This window comes from Equus caballus, chromosome 3 (genome assembly GCF_041296265.1).
Source record: "Equus caballus isolate H_3958 breed thoroughbred chromosome 3, TB-T2T, whole genome shotgun sequence".
NCBI lineage: Eukaryota > Metazoa > Chordata > Mammalia > Perissodactyla > Equidae > Equus > Equus caballus.
The window spans coordinates 92,714,156-92,730,458 of record NC_091686.1 but is presented as its reverse complement, the minus strand read 5'-3'; the positions used below and the strand labels follow the sequence as shown (position 1 = coordinate 92,730,458).

The 16,303-nt window shown below is 45.1% G+C and overlaps 2 protein-coding genes across 55 annotated transcripts in view; one reads left to right on the top strand and one right to left on the bottom strand.

The window, feature by feature from the left end:
- APBB2 (amyloid beta precursor protein binding family B member 2) overlaps positions 1-16,303 on the bottom strand; it is a 381,357-nt gene that overhangs the window by 7,436 nt on the left and 357,618 nt on the right. For 33 of the 42 annotated variants that reach the window (XM_070263912.1, XM_070263896.1, XM_070263903.1 and 30 more), the window contains 5 exons: positions 13,129-13,243; positions 10,072-10,159; positions 9,308-9,391; positions 7,525-7,640; positions 5,670-5,849 (listed from right to left, as the gene is read on the bottom strand). In XM_070263912.1, coding sequence (XP_070120013.1) covers positions 5,670-5,849; positions 7,525-7,640; positions 9,308-9,391; positions 10,072-10,159; positions 13,129-13,243 — 583 coding nt within the window. The remainder of the gene's footprint in view (positions 1-5,669; positions 5,850-7,524; positions 7,641-9,307; positions 9,392-10,071; positions 10,160-13,128; positions 13,244-16,303) is intronic. The other 9 variants (XM_070263906.1, XM_070263919.1, XM_070263908.1 and 6 more) reach the window with 1 other exon arrangement.
- NSUN7 (NOP2/Sun RNA methyltransferase family member 7) overlaps positions 1-16,303 on the top strand; it is a 72,342-nt gene that overhangs the window by 47,543 nt on the left and 8,496 nt on the right. For 5 of the 13 annotated variants that reach the window (XR_011437620.1, XR_011437618.1, XR_011437619.1 and 2 more), the window contains one exon: positions 12,352-12,465. Coding sequence is in view for 2 of the 13 variants with exons in the window: in XM_070263935.1 (XP_070120036.1) it covers positions 12,352-12,406 (55 nt within the window). In the remaining 11 variants the exon portion in view is untranslated. Of the gene's footprint in view, positions 1-12,351; positions 13,212-16,303 lie in introns of those variants that run through there. The other 8 variants (XR_011437614.1, XR_011437616.1, XR_011437615.1 and 5 more) reach the window with 5 other exon arrangements.

The window sequence follows — 16,303 nt, the reverse complement described above, 5'->3', positions numbered from 1 at the left end:
TCCTGGACACTTAGGTTGCTTCCACATCTTGGCTATTGTAAACAGTGCTGCAATAAACATTGGGGTGCACAGGACTTTTGGGATTGCTGACTTCAAGCTCTTTGGATAAATACCCAGTAGTGGGATGGCTGGATCGTATGGTAGTTCTATTTTTAGTTTTTTGAGGAATCTCCATACTGTTTTCCATAGTGGCTGCACCAGTTTGCATTCCCACCAGCAGTGTATGAGGGTAAAGAGCTGGTTCTTTGAGAATATAAATAAAATTGACAAACCCCTAGCCAGACTTACAAAGAAAAAAAGAGAGAAAGCTCAGATAAATAAAATTAGAAATGAAGGAGGAGAAATAACAACAGATACCACAGAAATACAATGGATTATAAGAGAATACTGTGAAAAGCTATTTGCCAACAGAATGGACAATCTAGAGGAAATGGATAAATTCTTAGACTCTTACAACCTCTCAAAGCTGAATCAAGAAGAAATAGAGAATCTGAATAGAACAATCACAAGTAAAGAGATTCAAAGAGTAATCAAAAGCATCCTAAAGAATAAAAGCCCAGGACCAGGCGGCTTCCCTGAGGAATTCTACCAAACTTTCAGAGAGGATATAATACCTATCCATCTCAAGCTATTCCAAAAGATTAGGGAAGATGGAACACTTCCTAACAGATTCTACAAGGCCAACATCACTCTGATACCAAAGCCTGACAAAGACAACACAAAAAAGCAAAAGTATAGGCCAATATTGCTGATGAACATAGATGCAAAAATCCTCAACAAAATATTGGCAACCTGAATACAGCAACACATCAAAAAGATCGTCCATCATGATCAAGTGGGATTTGTACCAGGGACACAGGGATGGTTCACCATCCGCAAATCAATCAATGTGGTACACCACATTAACAAAATGAGGAATAAAAACCACATGATCATCTCAATAGATGCAGAGAAAGCATTTGACAAGATCCAACAGCCATTTATGATAAAAACTCTGAACAAAATGGGCATAGAAGGGAAGTGCCTCAACATAATAAAGGCCATATATGACAAACCCACAGCCAACATCATACTCAATGGGCAAAAACTGAGTGTCATCCCCCTGAGAACAGGAACAAGACAAGGATGCCCACTATCACCACTCTTATTCAACATAGTACTGGAGGTTTTGGCCAGAGCAATTAGGCAAGAGAAAGGAATAAAAGGAATCCAAATAGGAAGTGAAGAAGTGAAACTCTCACTGTTTGCAGACAACATGATCTTATCTATAGCAAACCCTAAAGAATCTATTGGAAAACTATTAGGAATAATTAACAACTACAGTAAAGTTGCGGGGTCCAAAATCAACTTACAAAAATCAGTTGCATTTCTGACTCTAATAATGAACTTACAGAAAGAGAACTCAAGAATACAATTCCATTTAAATCGCAACAAGAAGAATAAAGTACCTAGGAATAAATTTAACTAAGGAGGTGAAGGACTTATACAATGAAAACTCTAAGAGATTATTGAAAGAAATAGATAATGACATAAAGAGATGGAAAGAGATTCCATGCACATGGATTGGAAAAATAAACATAGTTAAAAATGTCCATACTACCCAAAGCAATGTACAGATTCAATGCGATCCCAATCAGAATCCCAATGACACTCTTCACAGAAATAGAGCTAAGAATCCTAAAATTCACATGGGGCAACCAAAGACCTCGGATTGCTAAAGCAATACTGAGAAAAAAGAACAAAGCTGGAGGCATCACAATCCCTGACTTCAAAATGTACTACAAAGCCATAGTGATTAAAACAGCATGGTACTGGTACAAAAACAGGCACATAGATCATTGGAGCAGAACTGAAAGCCCAGAAATAAAACCACACATATACAGACAGCTAATCTTCAACAAAGGTACCAAGAACATACAATGTAGAAAAGACAGTCTCTTCAATAAATGGTATTGGGAAAACTGGACAACCACATGCAAAAGAATGAAAGTAGACCATTATCTCACGCCATACACAAAAAGAAACTCAAATTGGATCAAAGACTTGAAGATAAGTCCTGAAACCATAAAACTCCTGGAAGATAGTATAGGTAGTACACTCTTTGACGTCGAACTTAAAAGGATCTTTTTGAATACCATGTCTTCTCAGACAAGGGAAACAAAAGAAAAAATAAACAAGTGAGAGTTCATCAGACTAAAGAGCTTCTGCAAGGCAAAAGACACTGGGATCAAAAGACAACCCACCAATTGGGAGAAAATTTTTGCAAATCATATATCCAATAAGGGGTTAATCTACATAATATATAAAGAACTCACACAAGTGAACAACAAAAAAGCAAACAGCCCGATCAAAAAATGGGCAGAGGATATGAACAGACATTTTTCCAAAGAAGATATACAGATGGCTAATAAACACATGAAAAGATGTTCAACATCACTAATCATCAGGGAAATGCAAATCAAAACTACACTAAGATATCACTTTACACCTGTTAAAATGGCTATAATCACTAAGACTAACAATAACAAATGTTGGAGAGGGTGTGGAGAAAAGGGAACCCTCATACACTGCTGGTGGGAATACAAACTGGTGCAGCCGCTACGGAAAACAGTATGGAGATTCCTCAAAAAACTGAAAATAGAACTACCATACGGCCCAGCTAGCCCACTACTGGGTATCTACCCAAACAACTTGATCAACAATCCAAAGTAACATATGTACCCCTATGGTCACTGCAGCACTAATCACAATAGCCAAGTCATGCAAACAATCCAAGTGCCCACTGACTGATGATTAGATAAGGAAGATGTGGTAAATATATACAATGGAATACTACTCAGCCAGAAAAAAATACAAAATCATCCCATTTGCAACAACATGGATGGACCTGGAGGGAATTATACTAAGTGAAATAAGCCAGACTGAGAAAGACAAACACCTGATGATTTCACTCCTATGTGGAATATAAACAAACACATGGACAAAGAAAACACATCTGTGGTTACCAGGGGAAGGGGGGTGTGGGGTGGGCACAGGGGCTGAAGGGGAGCATCTATGTGATGACAGACAAGAAATAATGTACAACTGAAATTTCACAATGATGTAAACTATTATGAACTCAATTAAAAAAAATGCACCTGAGCAATTTCATTAACGATCGCTCTTATTCTAAATTTCACCAAAGTATCTTCAGCTGGGCCTACACCACACAGCTGCAAAATATGCCTACTAATTTAGTAGATTCAAAAGAATGTGTTAATGCTGTAGATTTTTCAGTTGGTATAAATTCATGCACAGATATTTCAGACAGAGAATCGTGCAGATATGAATCAAGAGGTAGGCCACTGAGTTACAAATTCTGGATTTGCATTGTAAAGAAAGGTTTGATTTTATCAGTATGTCTTACACTGGATTGGCTGAGCCCCTTCAGCTGGTTGCCCTAATGCAATTAGAACAGTAAACAAATGAGTAAAAATTGTTTCTAAGAAAATGAGACTGGGATTTGGAAAACAAACGGTAACTACTGATAAAAGCTAATTATTTAATTGTCATCAGCACTTAAAGTGTATAATTAAGGCTGAAAGCCATTCATTTTGTGACTAAAACCATCTGTTATGATCCTTTTCAATTTCATGAAATGCCTAAATAGTCACCCTCCATTTGTGCTCAACTGAACTTCCTCATTGGCTATCCCATCTCAGTTCCCTGCGGCTGGTCAGGAGGCGCATCTTGACACTCGCCTCCGCCTGGCCCTGCTCCTTTCCATGCAGGCTTTTGTGAGTTAGAATTCGGCTCCACGGTACAAGGGGAAACTGTCCTCTCACAGAGGACTGTGGTGAGAATGGAGTCAGATACTGCGTGCACAGGTTCAGGTCTTCCCATCCCTTCTCCCACCTGCCCTCTCCATTTCACAGGTGGCTTTTAAGATCACAGTCGATTGGCTCTCTTTTCTCATTCCCCACCTTTGCCAACTGCCGTCGTCCTCTTCCTTTTTCTTCATTCTTAACCTAGCGAGGTACTGCATATACAAAACCAGAACTCCCACAACTCTAAATTCCACCTAGTCTTGATTCTTAGCATCTGGCCAGTCTCAAAGTTGCTCTAACCCAACTGGGAGGCTAAGCCCCAACCCCAGGCTCTTAATCTGCCACCAAGACCTTGCCTCAACTATGTTATATGACCCCCATTTCAATCCAGCTTCACTGGCTCACTTCTCTCAGCCTAAAAATGCATGAATCTCCCCAATCCTAAAACAAATGAGCAAACTCCTCAGTGTTGTGCTTCAAGCTACCCCTTCACTGTCTGACTTCATGAGTTATCTACTGTCAGGGTCCCCACTCCTTTCTCTCCCAGTCACTTCTCAATCCAGAGCAGTCTAATACTTTTAGTTATAGCACTCTCTACACTACAGCAGAATTTTGGTTAACCCTTCTCCCCCATATACCTAAACTCCACCATGCAAGGATCATATCTCAGTCCTACATGAACCTCCTAGAGTCCAGCCCATAAATGATGGAGTGATTAAATGAAGCACAGGTGCCTCAAATTCAGCATTCCTCCTGCCTAGGCCAGGCGATTCTCTACAACGTCTCTCCAATCATCCGCTCCTGTTTATTCCCACGGCCACTCTCCCATTTAGATGCTCCAAAGCTCTCACCCGGACCAGTAAACTGGCCTCCTGGCTGATCTCCCCACCTCAGCCTCGTCTTCCACATTCTTTTCCTTTGTTCCGGAGTACACTTTTAAAACCTAGCATGATCAATTCACTCCCACTTAATGATCTTTGCCGAAGATAAACACATTAGTATGACATCACAGGCCTTTCATGAGGTGGACCTTGCCTCCTCCCACTTGGTTCCACCAATCCAATCTGCTGTTGCTAGAATATACCAGCACCCCAGGTTTGGATGCCTACATTCATACAGTCCCCTCATTTTTACTAGAACTTTTTCAGTGCTTGGCATAATAGGTGCTCAAAGGATATTTGCGGAATAAATGATGAAGTACCTTTGTTTGAAATCATATATGTGATGCAAAGAGCACTAGCTTTGGTACCTGGAAGACCTGGCACTGAATGCAGGCTCTGTCACTTACCAACTCTGTGCCCCAGGGCCCGTTCTCTCCTCCGACCCTCTGTTTTCTCATAAATAAAACAGAACTAACAACTACCTAACAGGATTGTTGTAAGGACTGAGTTCACAGATAGAAAGAAAACAAAATATGTAAGAACAAGTCACTGAAACAAACTATCTAAAATAAAACTCACTCAATACATTGCATTTTATTTTTAAAGTACTGAGTTGGTCCCAAACAGCACCAACTCACTCATGCATGACCAACATTTCCTGACCACATACTCCAATTAATTAGGGACCAAGAGTTGAGAATCCTCAATTTGTGGTTTTGAAGATCACCCTTTTTGATGTTACTGGAGTCCCACAGAATCTGGCTCCACCCGGCGCTGCTGCTCTCAGGTGTCCTCGCCTCCTGAGATGGCAAACTGCTCATCATAACTGACTCTGTCCACAGGAATGAGGGTGTTATACGGTAAAACAGTACTTTAGAGATTAGACTTGTCTTCTTTTAAATTAGTAACTCTGCTCTAATTTATGGCATATAAAACAAAGGCAGGGGCATGAGGGTTGAACCCCTGTGGTGGGATCACTCACCATGCAGGCGGCCTGCACCGCCTCGGACACGTTACCGGCATTCGGCTCGCACCAGAAAACGTGGCACTCAAAGCGCTGGTTCCCAGTGTCCATGATGAAGGCAAATGTGTGGACATCCTTCCCGACGCCCATGAAGGACAAGAATCGCACACGACACTCCACTAGGATTTCCTCTTCATTCTGCAAGAGACATAGTTCACAGCCCACGCTCTCTGGGAAGCCAGGCAATAGTCACAAACAGGTTCAGCTCTTAAATCATGGAATCAAGCTTAGAGTGGCCGCATACAGGAGCTGGTACTAGGAAATATATAGCCAGACTGAACTTAGAAAGGACTTGTATTTTTCTAAAGAGGCAAGTTTCTAAATGCGTCTGGAGAGGCCATCACTGCTATAGTGTCTCATTCCGGTATTTAATTTTGCTCCGAACTACACTGCAACCGTGGTTTGTGTGCTCTGTTCCCTATCCACTGTGTTGCAAGCCTGTGAGTCCACCGAGGGTAGGAACAATGTCATGTCTATTTCTCACATCTTGCTCATACAGGGCACCCAGTGGCTCAAAACCCATTTGCCCAGGGGAACCCACTGGAAACCCCAGGGCACCAAGAGAAAAAGAGCCATGGGATCCTTTTCCATCCAGTTCTTCTTCCCAAGCTAAACAGGACGTTGAACCATATTTCTGTGTAAAACAAAAAGTTGCCAAGTCATTTTCTTTTTCTTTTTCACAAACTGATATCCATATGGTATCCATATGATGCAGTGCAAAGAAATGCTCAGAATTCATTCTTATGAACGCCACATCCTTTGCAGCAATCATATGCAACTTTTGAGTTAGTAAACACATCCAGAATGTTGACTTTTGGATCATTAAGATCTTGAATTATTAAATATTCACTCAGGTTATGTGGGATTGTTTAACAAGAAAACTAAACTAGTCTGAGAGGCCGGGAAGTTTTCTTAGGAGAAATGACATCTGAGTTGAGCTCTGGGTAGGGGCTGGGTAGGCAAAGGGGTGGAGCACAGAAGGAGCAGCTCTTGCAAAGATGTGGAGGTGGGAAAGGGCATGACGACTGAAGACTTGAAGACAACCCAGCATGGCAGGCTGGAGAGGCGGCTGGGGTCAGTGAGCACCTCACTCCTCTTTAGAAGGTGAACTGGCTTGAAGGTGATCTGCTAGTGGACAGAAGCAAGAGCAGGCCAAAGACTGTGGCCTTTTCATGACAGCTGCTTCACAGAGGCAGACAAGTGGTAAAGAGTCGGAAGCGAGTTTGCCTGGATTCGAATCCTGACCTTACTACTTCTGACTGTGTGACCTTGGGGAGTTACTTAATCTCTCTGTGCTTTAGTTTCTTCAACCACAAAATTGGGATAGTTTGTGTCGAGGCTAATGCTGGCCTCTCTCAAGATGACCAATGGCCCCTGCTACTACTGACAGAACAAACCACAGGACCTTCCATGACAGAAGCGTCTCCTGTGCTCCAACCCCAGAAAACTGCCTAGTCAATTCTGGAGCCTGGAGAGTGACTGGCCAGAAAACCAAACCCCATTAGTGAGTTACTGCTAGCGTCATACAGTCACTTCCAGTGAACGATTTAAATCTCTTGGGCATATGAGGAAGAAAGAATCAGGAGCACCAGATTAGGAGCTTCTGAGTCCAGGAAAGCAAAGGTGTGCAAAGATCCAGACACAAGGGGAAAAATCTTTTTTTTTTTCCCAAATGTAGGCTATTCTAATCACAAGCAAGCACAACTCCCCAGAGGTCGAGACATGGCTCTGTGTCTAAGTTTCACGGAAAGTTATTGTGTCCCAAACCTCACTGCCGCCCACACAGGCCAATGGCACCTACAACCCTCTGTACCTTTTCACTGATGACGGTCACAGTAGCATCGGCCACGTTCATGTTCACTGACGGCCAGTCCTCCTTGTCAGATGAGGTCATGAGACTTTCTATGGCATTGTTCAGGGTATCCATTCCTGTGGATGGAAGGGACAACTGAGAAAAGTCCTCAAGCTATTTATCACTCTCAAATGTGGGCCCAAATCACCCCGTAAGGGCTGTACCCAGACTGATCTTTAAAACCCCAGAAAACAAGACGTTTAATTTCTCATGTTTGCTTAAAAGAAATGCCAGCTCCTTCCACAGGAACATACAGAGATGTAGTGTGATGTCCTGACTATCGGACCATCGTACTCCTTTCTCCTGCTCTCTCCAAAGATTCCCCAGCTCCGAGTGCATCAACAGTACTCAAGCAAATGCAACATTTTCTAAGCAAAGGGCCTTGGGAAAGGGGACCCAATGGAAGCCAGCATCTGCCAGTACACCCCCACCTTCCTTCATCTGACTTGGTTACTTAAGGCCAAGTTTGGGTGGCACCTTTACATGAGCTCTATGTGCTAGTCAATGGGGCACTTTTGCTGGGTGTTCCCACAGCTGTTTTGTTGGAGGTGAGGTAGGACAACTTTATCGAGATATAATTCACATAACATACAAGTCACTCATTTAAAGTGTATAATTCAATGATTTTTAGTATAGTCACAGAGTCGTGCGACCATCACCACAATCAATTTTAGGACATTTTCATCACTCCAAAAAGAAACCCTGTACGTTTTGGGAGTTACCCTTCATCTCCTCCCAGCCCCTGGCCATCACTTATTTAATTTCCATCTCTAGAGATTTGCCTATTGTGGACATTTCATATAAATGGAATCATGCGGTATGTGGCCCTTTGTGACTGGCTTCTTTCATTTAGCATGTTTTCAAGGTTTATCCATGTTGTACTATGTTTCAGTATTTCCTTCCTTTTTATTGCCAGATAGCATTCCATTGTATGGCATTATCACATTTTATTTATCTGTTCATCAGTCGATGGACATTTAGGTTTCCACTTTTTGACTGTTACAAATAACGCTGCTGTGAACATTTGTGGATAAATTTTCATGTGGACAGATGTTTTCATTTCATCTGGGCATGTGCCTAGGAGCAGAATGGCTGGATCCAATGGTAACTCTACGTTTAACTTTTTGAGGAGCTGCCAGGCTGTTCCAAAGCAGCTGAGCCATTTTACATTCTCCTCAGCAGCACATGAAGGCTCTGATTTCTCCACAGCCTTTTCTACCTGGGAAAGGCCACATCTCCCAGCCTCCTCTCAGCTTGGGATGGCTAAGTGACTAAGTTCTGCCCCTGGGATGTGAGCTGACTGCTGTGTGTGCTGCTGCTGACTCACACCTTGAAAGAAAGGCATGAGGGCTCCCCCAGCGCTTTCTCCCTGCCCGCCAGCTGACGAGGACTGAAGCAGGTGCCTGGCCCCAGAGGAGGAGGCCCTATCTGAGAATGGCAGAGTCCTGCTACAGCCGTGGAATGCGCATCTCTGGACTCTTGGGTAAATGAGAAACATGTGTCTGCTTTGTTAAGGTCCCTATAATGTGGGGATCACAGGTCAGAGCAGCTTAACCTGTCCTCTCCTATCATCTCATGCTCTTTTGATCAGGACTATTCCTGTGCTCTGGCTGGTGACAGTGCAAGGGCCTGAGTCCACACATGGAAAGGCAGTGACACAGTAGACCCCACCCTTTTGGGAGGGTGAATACCTCCTATGAGGTATTCCCAACACCTGCAAAGTGGAAAGACGTGTTTCACATACCGACCGGCTTGTCTACAGGTAACATGCCCAGGTACTGCACGTGGAACTTCTGGACCAGCTCAGTCTTTGGTGTTGGAAAATCTACTACAGGGAACAAAAGCAACACGTCTTTCTCAGTGGTTCCAACATACACATAAAACGCAGCCATCACTATGTCACCTGGAACGCACCCCTGGTGCCATATTATCCTGTGTTTCTAAAGGCAAATGCGCAATTGTTCTATAAGAATGGAGACACTGGGCTCTGTCCATCCAAATCCCATCCAACTTTCATTTCTAGGCAGGAAAACATGTAAAAGCAGGAACTGGAATCTGTGTTAAAGCTGCTACTGTCCCTTTGATGTGTGCTAAGTAAGAGCTTTTGATGTCCTATTTGTTAGATGTGGTTTATGCTCAGAGAAAATTTAATCACAAAGGGCACAATTTGGGAAAATAACAGAGCCCCACCCAATATCAACCCACATATTTTTAAACCAGCTGGTCTTTACTCTAGGCTGTACGTGAGCTATAAACCCACCAAAGATACTGTTCTTTAATCTTGTCCGACAACAACAAAACTCACCTTGGCCCTTCCTGACTAATCCTACTGACACAAAATCAACTCTACGCCATGGGGAGGACACCGGGTGCATGCTCAGTGCGTGTTTGTTGAGTCGAGCATTGTTTTTAGGGAGATTAGAAACACCACGGAACCATCTGAGACCCTTTGCTTCTTGACTAGGATGGACAGCACCACCAAGAAGGGAGCAGTAGCCACCGACTTACCTTGCAAGGGAACGTCGAGATTCACATTGTTTCTTTCCTGTAAGGAACCACAGGCCAGGGCTTTGGCATTCTTCCGTTCGGCCATAATCTGAAGAAGAGAAAGCACAGCTTTGGTTTGTGGTTGAGACCCCCTGTCTTCAGCCATCTCAGCCAGTACGTGCCCAAGCAGATTTCACTTCTAGGTTAACCCAGCTTTAGTCTGTTGCCTCCCTTCTCACCGCCGTGTCTCTGAGCTACGTATATTGAGAATTGTGCTCAGTCTCTCTAGGGATAACAGGTGAATGACTATCCCTCAGAGTAAGTCTCCTAATTGTTTGGAGTTCATTCTTCCATTCACCAGGCTCCCAACTCTACTAAAACAACCCAAACAAATATCCCTAGTCAAGGGTGGGCCTGTTGGCCCACTGTGGTCAGTGGAACACAGAGCAATGGACTCCCCCCACTGCTTCCGGATGCTGACTTTTAGGTTCTCTTTTAAGGTAATCTGGGGACACAGTACATGGGTTCAAATCCCACCTCTGCCATGTACTGGCTGTGTGACCAAGTCACCTGACCTCTTGTGTCTCATTTTCTCCACTGTCCATGGGGATACTGATAACATTTATGTCCCCAATAACAATAATGTTATGTTGGTTCTGAGGAGCACATGTAAACGCTCAGACATATTAGCTGCTATCCTTGTGATTGTTTTTCTCAAGCTGTTTAAATCTGTCAGCTGTCTTCCAAACTGTCTCTCTTCCGTTAGGGACATTAATGTCTCCTCTACCTAAGAGTCTTCCCTTTCCCTCTTGTTTACACAGTGCTGTGGGTTCAAGGGCTGAATGAAGCCCACCCTTCAAAGACCCCAAAAGCAACTCAGATCTTCATTTCCAGCCCAAGCTTTTCATTCCAACTGGAACAAAAGTCATTTCCTCTCCAGAGCTCCGCTCCGTCCATCTCCAGACCTGTGCCTGGGGCGGTGGGCAGGAGGGCTGCTGACAATCATAAAGTGGAGTATTTCTTGAGCACTTGTTCTGTTCCAGGCCAGGTTCCAAGGGCTTTACACTCGAATACAAATTCCACAAGGACAAGGCCTTTTTTCTGTTTTGGTCTCTGCTGTCTCCTCAGAACAGTGCCTGGCACATAAATGGTGCTCAATTATATTGGTGGCATGAATGATTGAAAAAAGGAAACCTGGGGAGTGTGCTGCAATGCTGCAAAAGGTCCAGCTGTGCCTGGTCCTGTCCATGCAAAGCGTGACTATTGGCTGGGATAAACGTGGTGGTCCCCAGACCCATCCTGCATGTCCCTGTCACATGGGTCAGAGTTGCAGACTGGCGGGCTGTTTCTTTTGGGACTGGAGACAGTTCCCACAGGAACTGTGGCTTGCATCTGCTTCGTTCCTGTGGCTCAGATATCAGGCTGTGCCACGGCGGTGGCTGTGGCCACAGCCTGGAGCTTGCCAGCCCAGGAGGAATTGTGAGAATGTGGCTGGGTCATGCTGTCGGCCCAAAATCAGAAAGGTGATGTTCAACAGAGGTGATGGTGAAGTGTTGTATTTAGATTCAATAAGTAGGTTTGGGGAGTGGAAAGGCCTGGCTGAAGGAAGTCAGTGACAGCGTCCTGAGGGTGTGGCCAACCACTATTTGAATATAAGCCAGTGGGTGATATGATTGCTAAGAAGACCAATCATCCTAGTACTATATTCTTCTTCTTTTTTTTCTTCTTTAGGAAGATTAGCCCTGAGCTAACATCTGATGCCAATCCTTTTTTTTTGTTTTGTTTTTTTGCTGAGCAAGACTGGCCCTGAACTAACATCTGTGCCCATCTTCCTCTACTTTATATGTGGGATGCCTGCCACAGCATGGCTTGACAAATGGTGCATAGGTCCACACCCAGGATCCAAACTGGCGAACCCCAGGCCACCGAAGTGGAATGTGCGAACTTAACCACTGCACCACCAGGCTGGCCCTAGTACTGTATTCTTGAGGTCAAAGGACAGGGTGGTCCATGGTCTGTTCTCTGCCAGCTCATTTCTGGAACACTGTGTTCATTCAGGGGCAACCAACCAGAGTATGCCCAGAAGAGGCTGGTTAGGAGCTTGGTAACCACGTGACCCAAAAGTGGCTGAAGAGATGGGGGTGGGGATTCTGGAGAAGAGAGGAAGTCAGGAGCAGGAAGACTCAACGATGGATACTTGTCCAGCATCTCTAATTGTGCCAGGCACAGGGCACAGCTTCAACTAACAAAGAGCTGCCCAGCAAAGAGACAAACTGAAGGAATCTTTCTCTGTTGCTACAGGTCACGGATCTCAAGTAAATACACAGAGGTTCCAGAGAGGAAAAGTTCAGGTTAACACAAGAAAGAACTCTATAACAGCCAGAACCACTCAATAATAGAAGGCTTTCCTGAAAGGTACAAGACCCCACCAATGGATGTGAGTGGAAGCGCTGGGCAGAGGGCGGGGACGTTTGTGTTAGGAATATGCTGGAGGGAAGGTGGGAGGCTGGGCTGGCGATGCCCGGACTCTGGTTAAGGAAGCGGGACCCTCACCAGTGTGAGACAGTGACCACAGCCCTGCCTCACGGCTGGTCAGGGTTTCCACGAGCTGCCGTGTGTCCTCACGAAGTCAGCGTGCGTTCATGGCAACCCCCAGCTGCCTGCATTTCCACAGACACCCAGCTGGTTTGTTAGCACCCTCGCTTCTGTGTTCACTCTCAGATCAGGTGGCCCTGTCCCTGGGAAATCTGCCCTAACTCCTTTCCCCTGTTTCCTGGCTGGGCTTGGTTTACACAGCTCTGCCCTGCACCTGCCACTGTTGTGTCTACCTATTATACCCCCCGGGCTGTGGGAGGGACTAAGGCTGCAGTCATTTGGTAGACGGAGTGACATTTAGAGCAATGCCTGACAGGCAGCAAGAGCACTGTAATGAGGTGGATGGAACAAAGAGTCAACCTGCTTCTCCCCAAGCTCAATTTGCAGGTCCACGTGGCCCCTCTCCTGACCTTTCAAACCCCCTCCCTGCTCAAGCAGTGAGAAAAGAGAGGGATGGACCACTGTGCTCTGACTCCCCCTTACCTTGGAGCAGATTTCGTGGAGACTTGTGGCGATGGCTTTTGCTGGTGTGTCACATCGAAATACATGACATTTCAAAATTCTTGTATCTTTGTCTCTTGCTACATAAGCAAAATCTCTGTGCAAACAAAATTCATCAGTATATCAGTAAGGAACCTTTACCAACACACATTCTAGTGATGAATGTTAACTGAGAGTAGGCAATGGTTAAAAAAAACTTAGGGGCCGGCCTGGTGGCATAGTGATTAAGTTTGAGCGCTCCACTTTGGCAGCCCAGGGTTCACAGGTTTGGATCCCAGACACGGACCTAGCGCCGCTCATCAAGCCATGCCGTGGCATCATCCCACATAAAGTAGAGGAAGATTGGCACATATGTTAGCTCAGCGACAATCTTCCTCAAGCAAAAAGGAAGATTGGCAACAGATGTTAGCTCAGGGCCAATCTTCCTCACACACAAAAGAATTTACATTTCAACAGCTACCTAAACCAGAGGAACAACTTTATGGATAATAGGAATTCATTTCTGAGTAAAATGACTAGCGTTCCCCAAACCTGGTGTGTTGAACTCTTGGAATCTCTAACAACCCTTCATGAAAAACGAATTTTATAGGAACTTGCTATCTAGAGTAACAATAAATATTATGATTATAAATATTATGATTATAAAACAGAAAGGCTTGAAAGAACAGGAATTTGTATGAGTGATACTGCGACAAACACAGTGGTGTTGCAGAAGCTCTGATGTGTAAACATGTGCACAGAGGATGGATCAGACCCACAGCTGCTTGACAAAGATGACGGGCAATCACAGGGCAGGCCGGAACACAAAGAGACACCACAGGCTGAACTCCCGTCAAAGGCATTTGATTCTGTTAAACGGCTCTCACACTCCGAGCTCAGGGCGACGGCAGCACCATCACACAATATATTGTCAGCTCAGCCACCACGATGAGCATGCAGCTGGTGCTGGGTTTACCATCTGTTTCACTGATGAAAAGGATATTGACTGTGACATTACCTGGCTTCAAAAGAACCATGCCATACAACTAAATTTCTCACTGTTGTTATTGGAGGACAGTGGTTGAAAGATCAAAATGCCTATGAAAAATAAGTACCCAGATCTACCCATCAGGTAATGGATCACAATGATTTCTCTGCATATGTTGCTAAGCCAGGATACTCTCTGTAGACATAACCACAGATGAGTTTATTTTTATTTATTTCTCCTAATGTAAGAACTGGCAGTCTTTTCACAGACTGTGGTAGATACTTTCTCCAAGATATCCGTGGCTTCCTTGGGAAGGCAGAGGGATCTACACATTGGAGGCAACTGGCCATCATGAAGGCCCAGCCGGAAAAGCCTGGCCCCCCTCGCCTTGCCACGCCCCAGGCATTCTGCAGCAGGGCTCCCAGTGATGGGCATCTTTACCTGGCTGTCCCATAGGCACTTTCACCTCAGCCTGCCTGCATCTGATCTCGACATCTGCTCTCCCCAACCTTTTCCTTCTTCCTCGTGTTCTGTCTCTGGTGTCCTCCACGCTAGAACCAGGAGGCCTCCCTGACACCCCCTCACCCTGCATACCCAACCCCCACGGTCAGCCTATTTTACCTCCTGAAAATGTCCTGAACCTACTCCCCCCTTCCTCGCCAGTGCTACCAACCCTCAGGCATCCTAAGCAGATTCCTGCCCCCCTGCCTCTGCTCATGTTCTCTCCACGCCCTTGCCATGAGCGTGGGACTCAGCTGAAGCTGGGTAAGCACCCTTCCTGGTGCTGCCGTGGCTCCTTGTATACTGGTAAGTACACAGCACTTACCACTGAATCCTGTAAGTGTCTGTTTACGAGTTTGCCTTCCCCACAACTCCTTAAAACTCAGTGAAGATGATTTGTGCCTTATTCATCCCCAATACCCAGCCCAGGCCTGCCCATAATAGGTAGAGTGTTCCTTCCTCCCTTAAGCACAGGGCCTGCGGCACACATGTCCCGATTTCCTGTGGGGAAAGTTGGCCCCTGTTCAGAGGCGTGAACAGGTCCCATGACAGTGGTTTGAGAGGTGGGTCTGGGTCAGGAGCTGGGCCAGACTTTGAGAAGTGAGCACCGTCTTCTTCCATGCAGTGTACCTGAGGCCTTTCCATCCTAATGTCAACCACCATCAAGGCAACATATTACTTAAAAAAGGAACAAAGAGAAGGCATCACTTTTGGAGACCAGGCTCCAGGGAAGCCCTGTACTTGCCCCCCTCGCTCTGGCTACTCTTCTTCCCTAGATGGATCCTAAAATAACACACACAGTCTCACCCACACACTCTTTTCTTTCAAAATTCCACGTTCAGTCACCATTTTTCTGAGGCCGAATCTCTTCAAAGCTCTATCGTCACCCATAGAAAGTCCAAAAACTTTTGTCTGGATCTCAGGAGCTCCAAAATTTGTCCCACCAACTCTTCCAGCCTCCTTACACCAACTAAGGAGCTCTCCCCTCTGCTCCAGAAAGGTGGGTCTCCATGTCCACTCGTGGTATCTCCCCTCGCTTGGTGACCTCTGGCCTCCCTGCCCCGTTTGGAGTGCACTACCCCATCAACTCTGTATGGTCTGGCTCAAAATCCTGCCTGGCCCTCCGGCCCCCAGGACCTTGCTTGTGTCTAAATGCTTAAGAGTATTTAAATTCTGTATCACAAAGGATAAGAGCTTGTTATACTCTCTTCTGTAATTACTGCACAGGTCTCAGCTGTGTTGGTCCTCTCTCAGAGATAGTAAGGAACAGCCAGAGGGTGAGGAATTGGGATGGGAGCGGCCCAAACTCTAGCCCCGTTCCTGCTTCCACTGAGCTTGACAAACTTGGGCACAGAGTCTAACCTCAACTCTAAGTGAAGGGTTGAAAAATATGATTTTCAAGGTCCCTTTCTGGCTCTGATATTCTGTGATCTAAGCTTCCAGATGTAAGCTATGATGTAAGCTTCATCACATTCGTCATGACAACTGGCTGGCCTACAGGTGTAGCAATTCCAAGGTCACCATCAGTAGGGATGAAACAGGCCCTGATCAATAAGCAATGGATCATTCCGATCCGATTCAGCTCTGTGCCCTCCTCTGTTCTTTCATACGTAACCCCTTAGGAGTCATTTTTTAAAAGTTACTGTTATTAATCTTCATTTTCTTCTGGCTCAGGAGAGAGTGATTAAT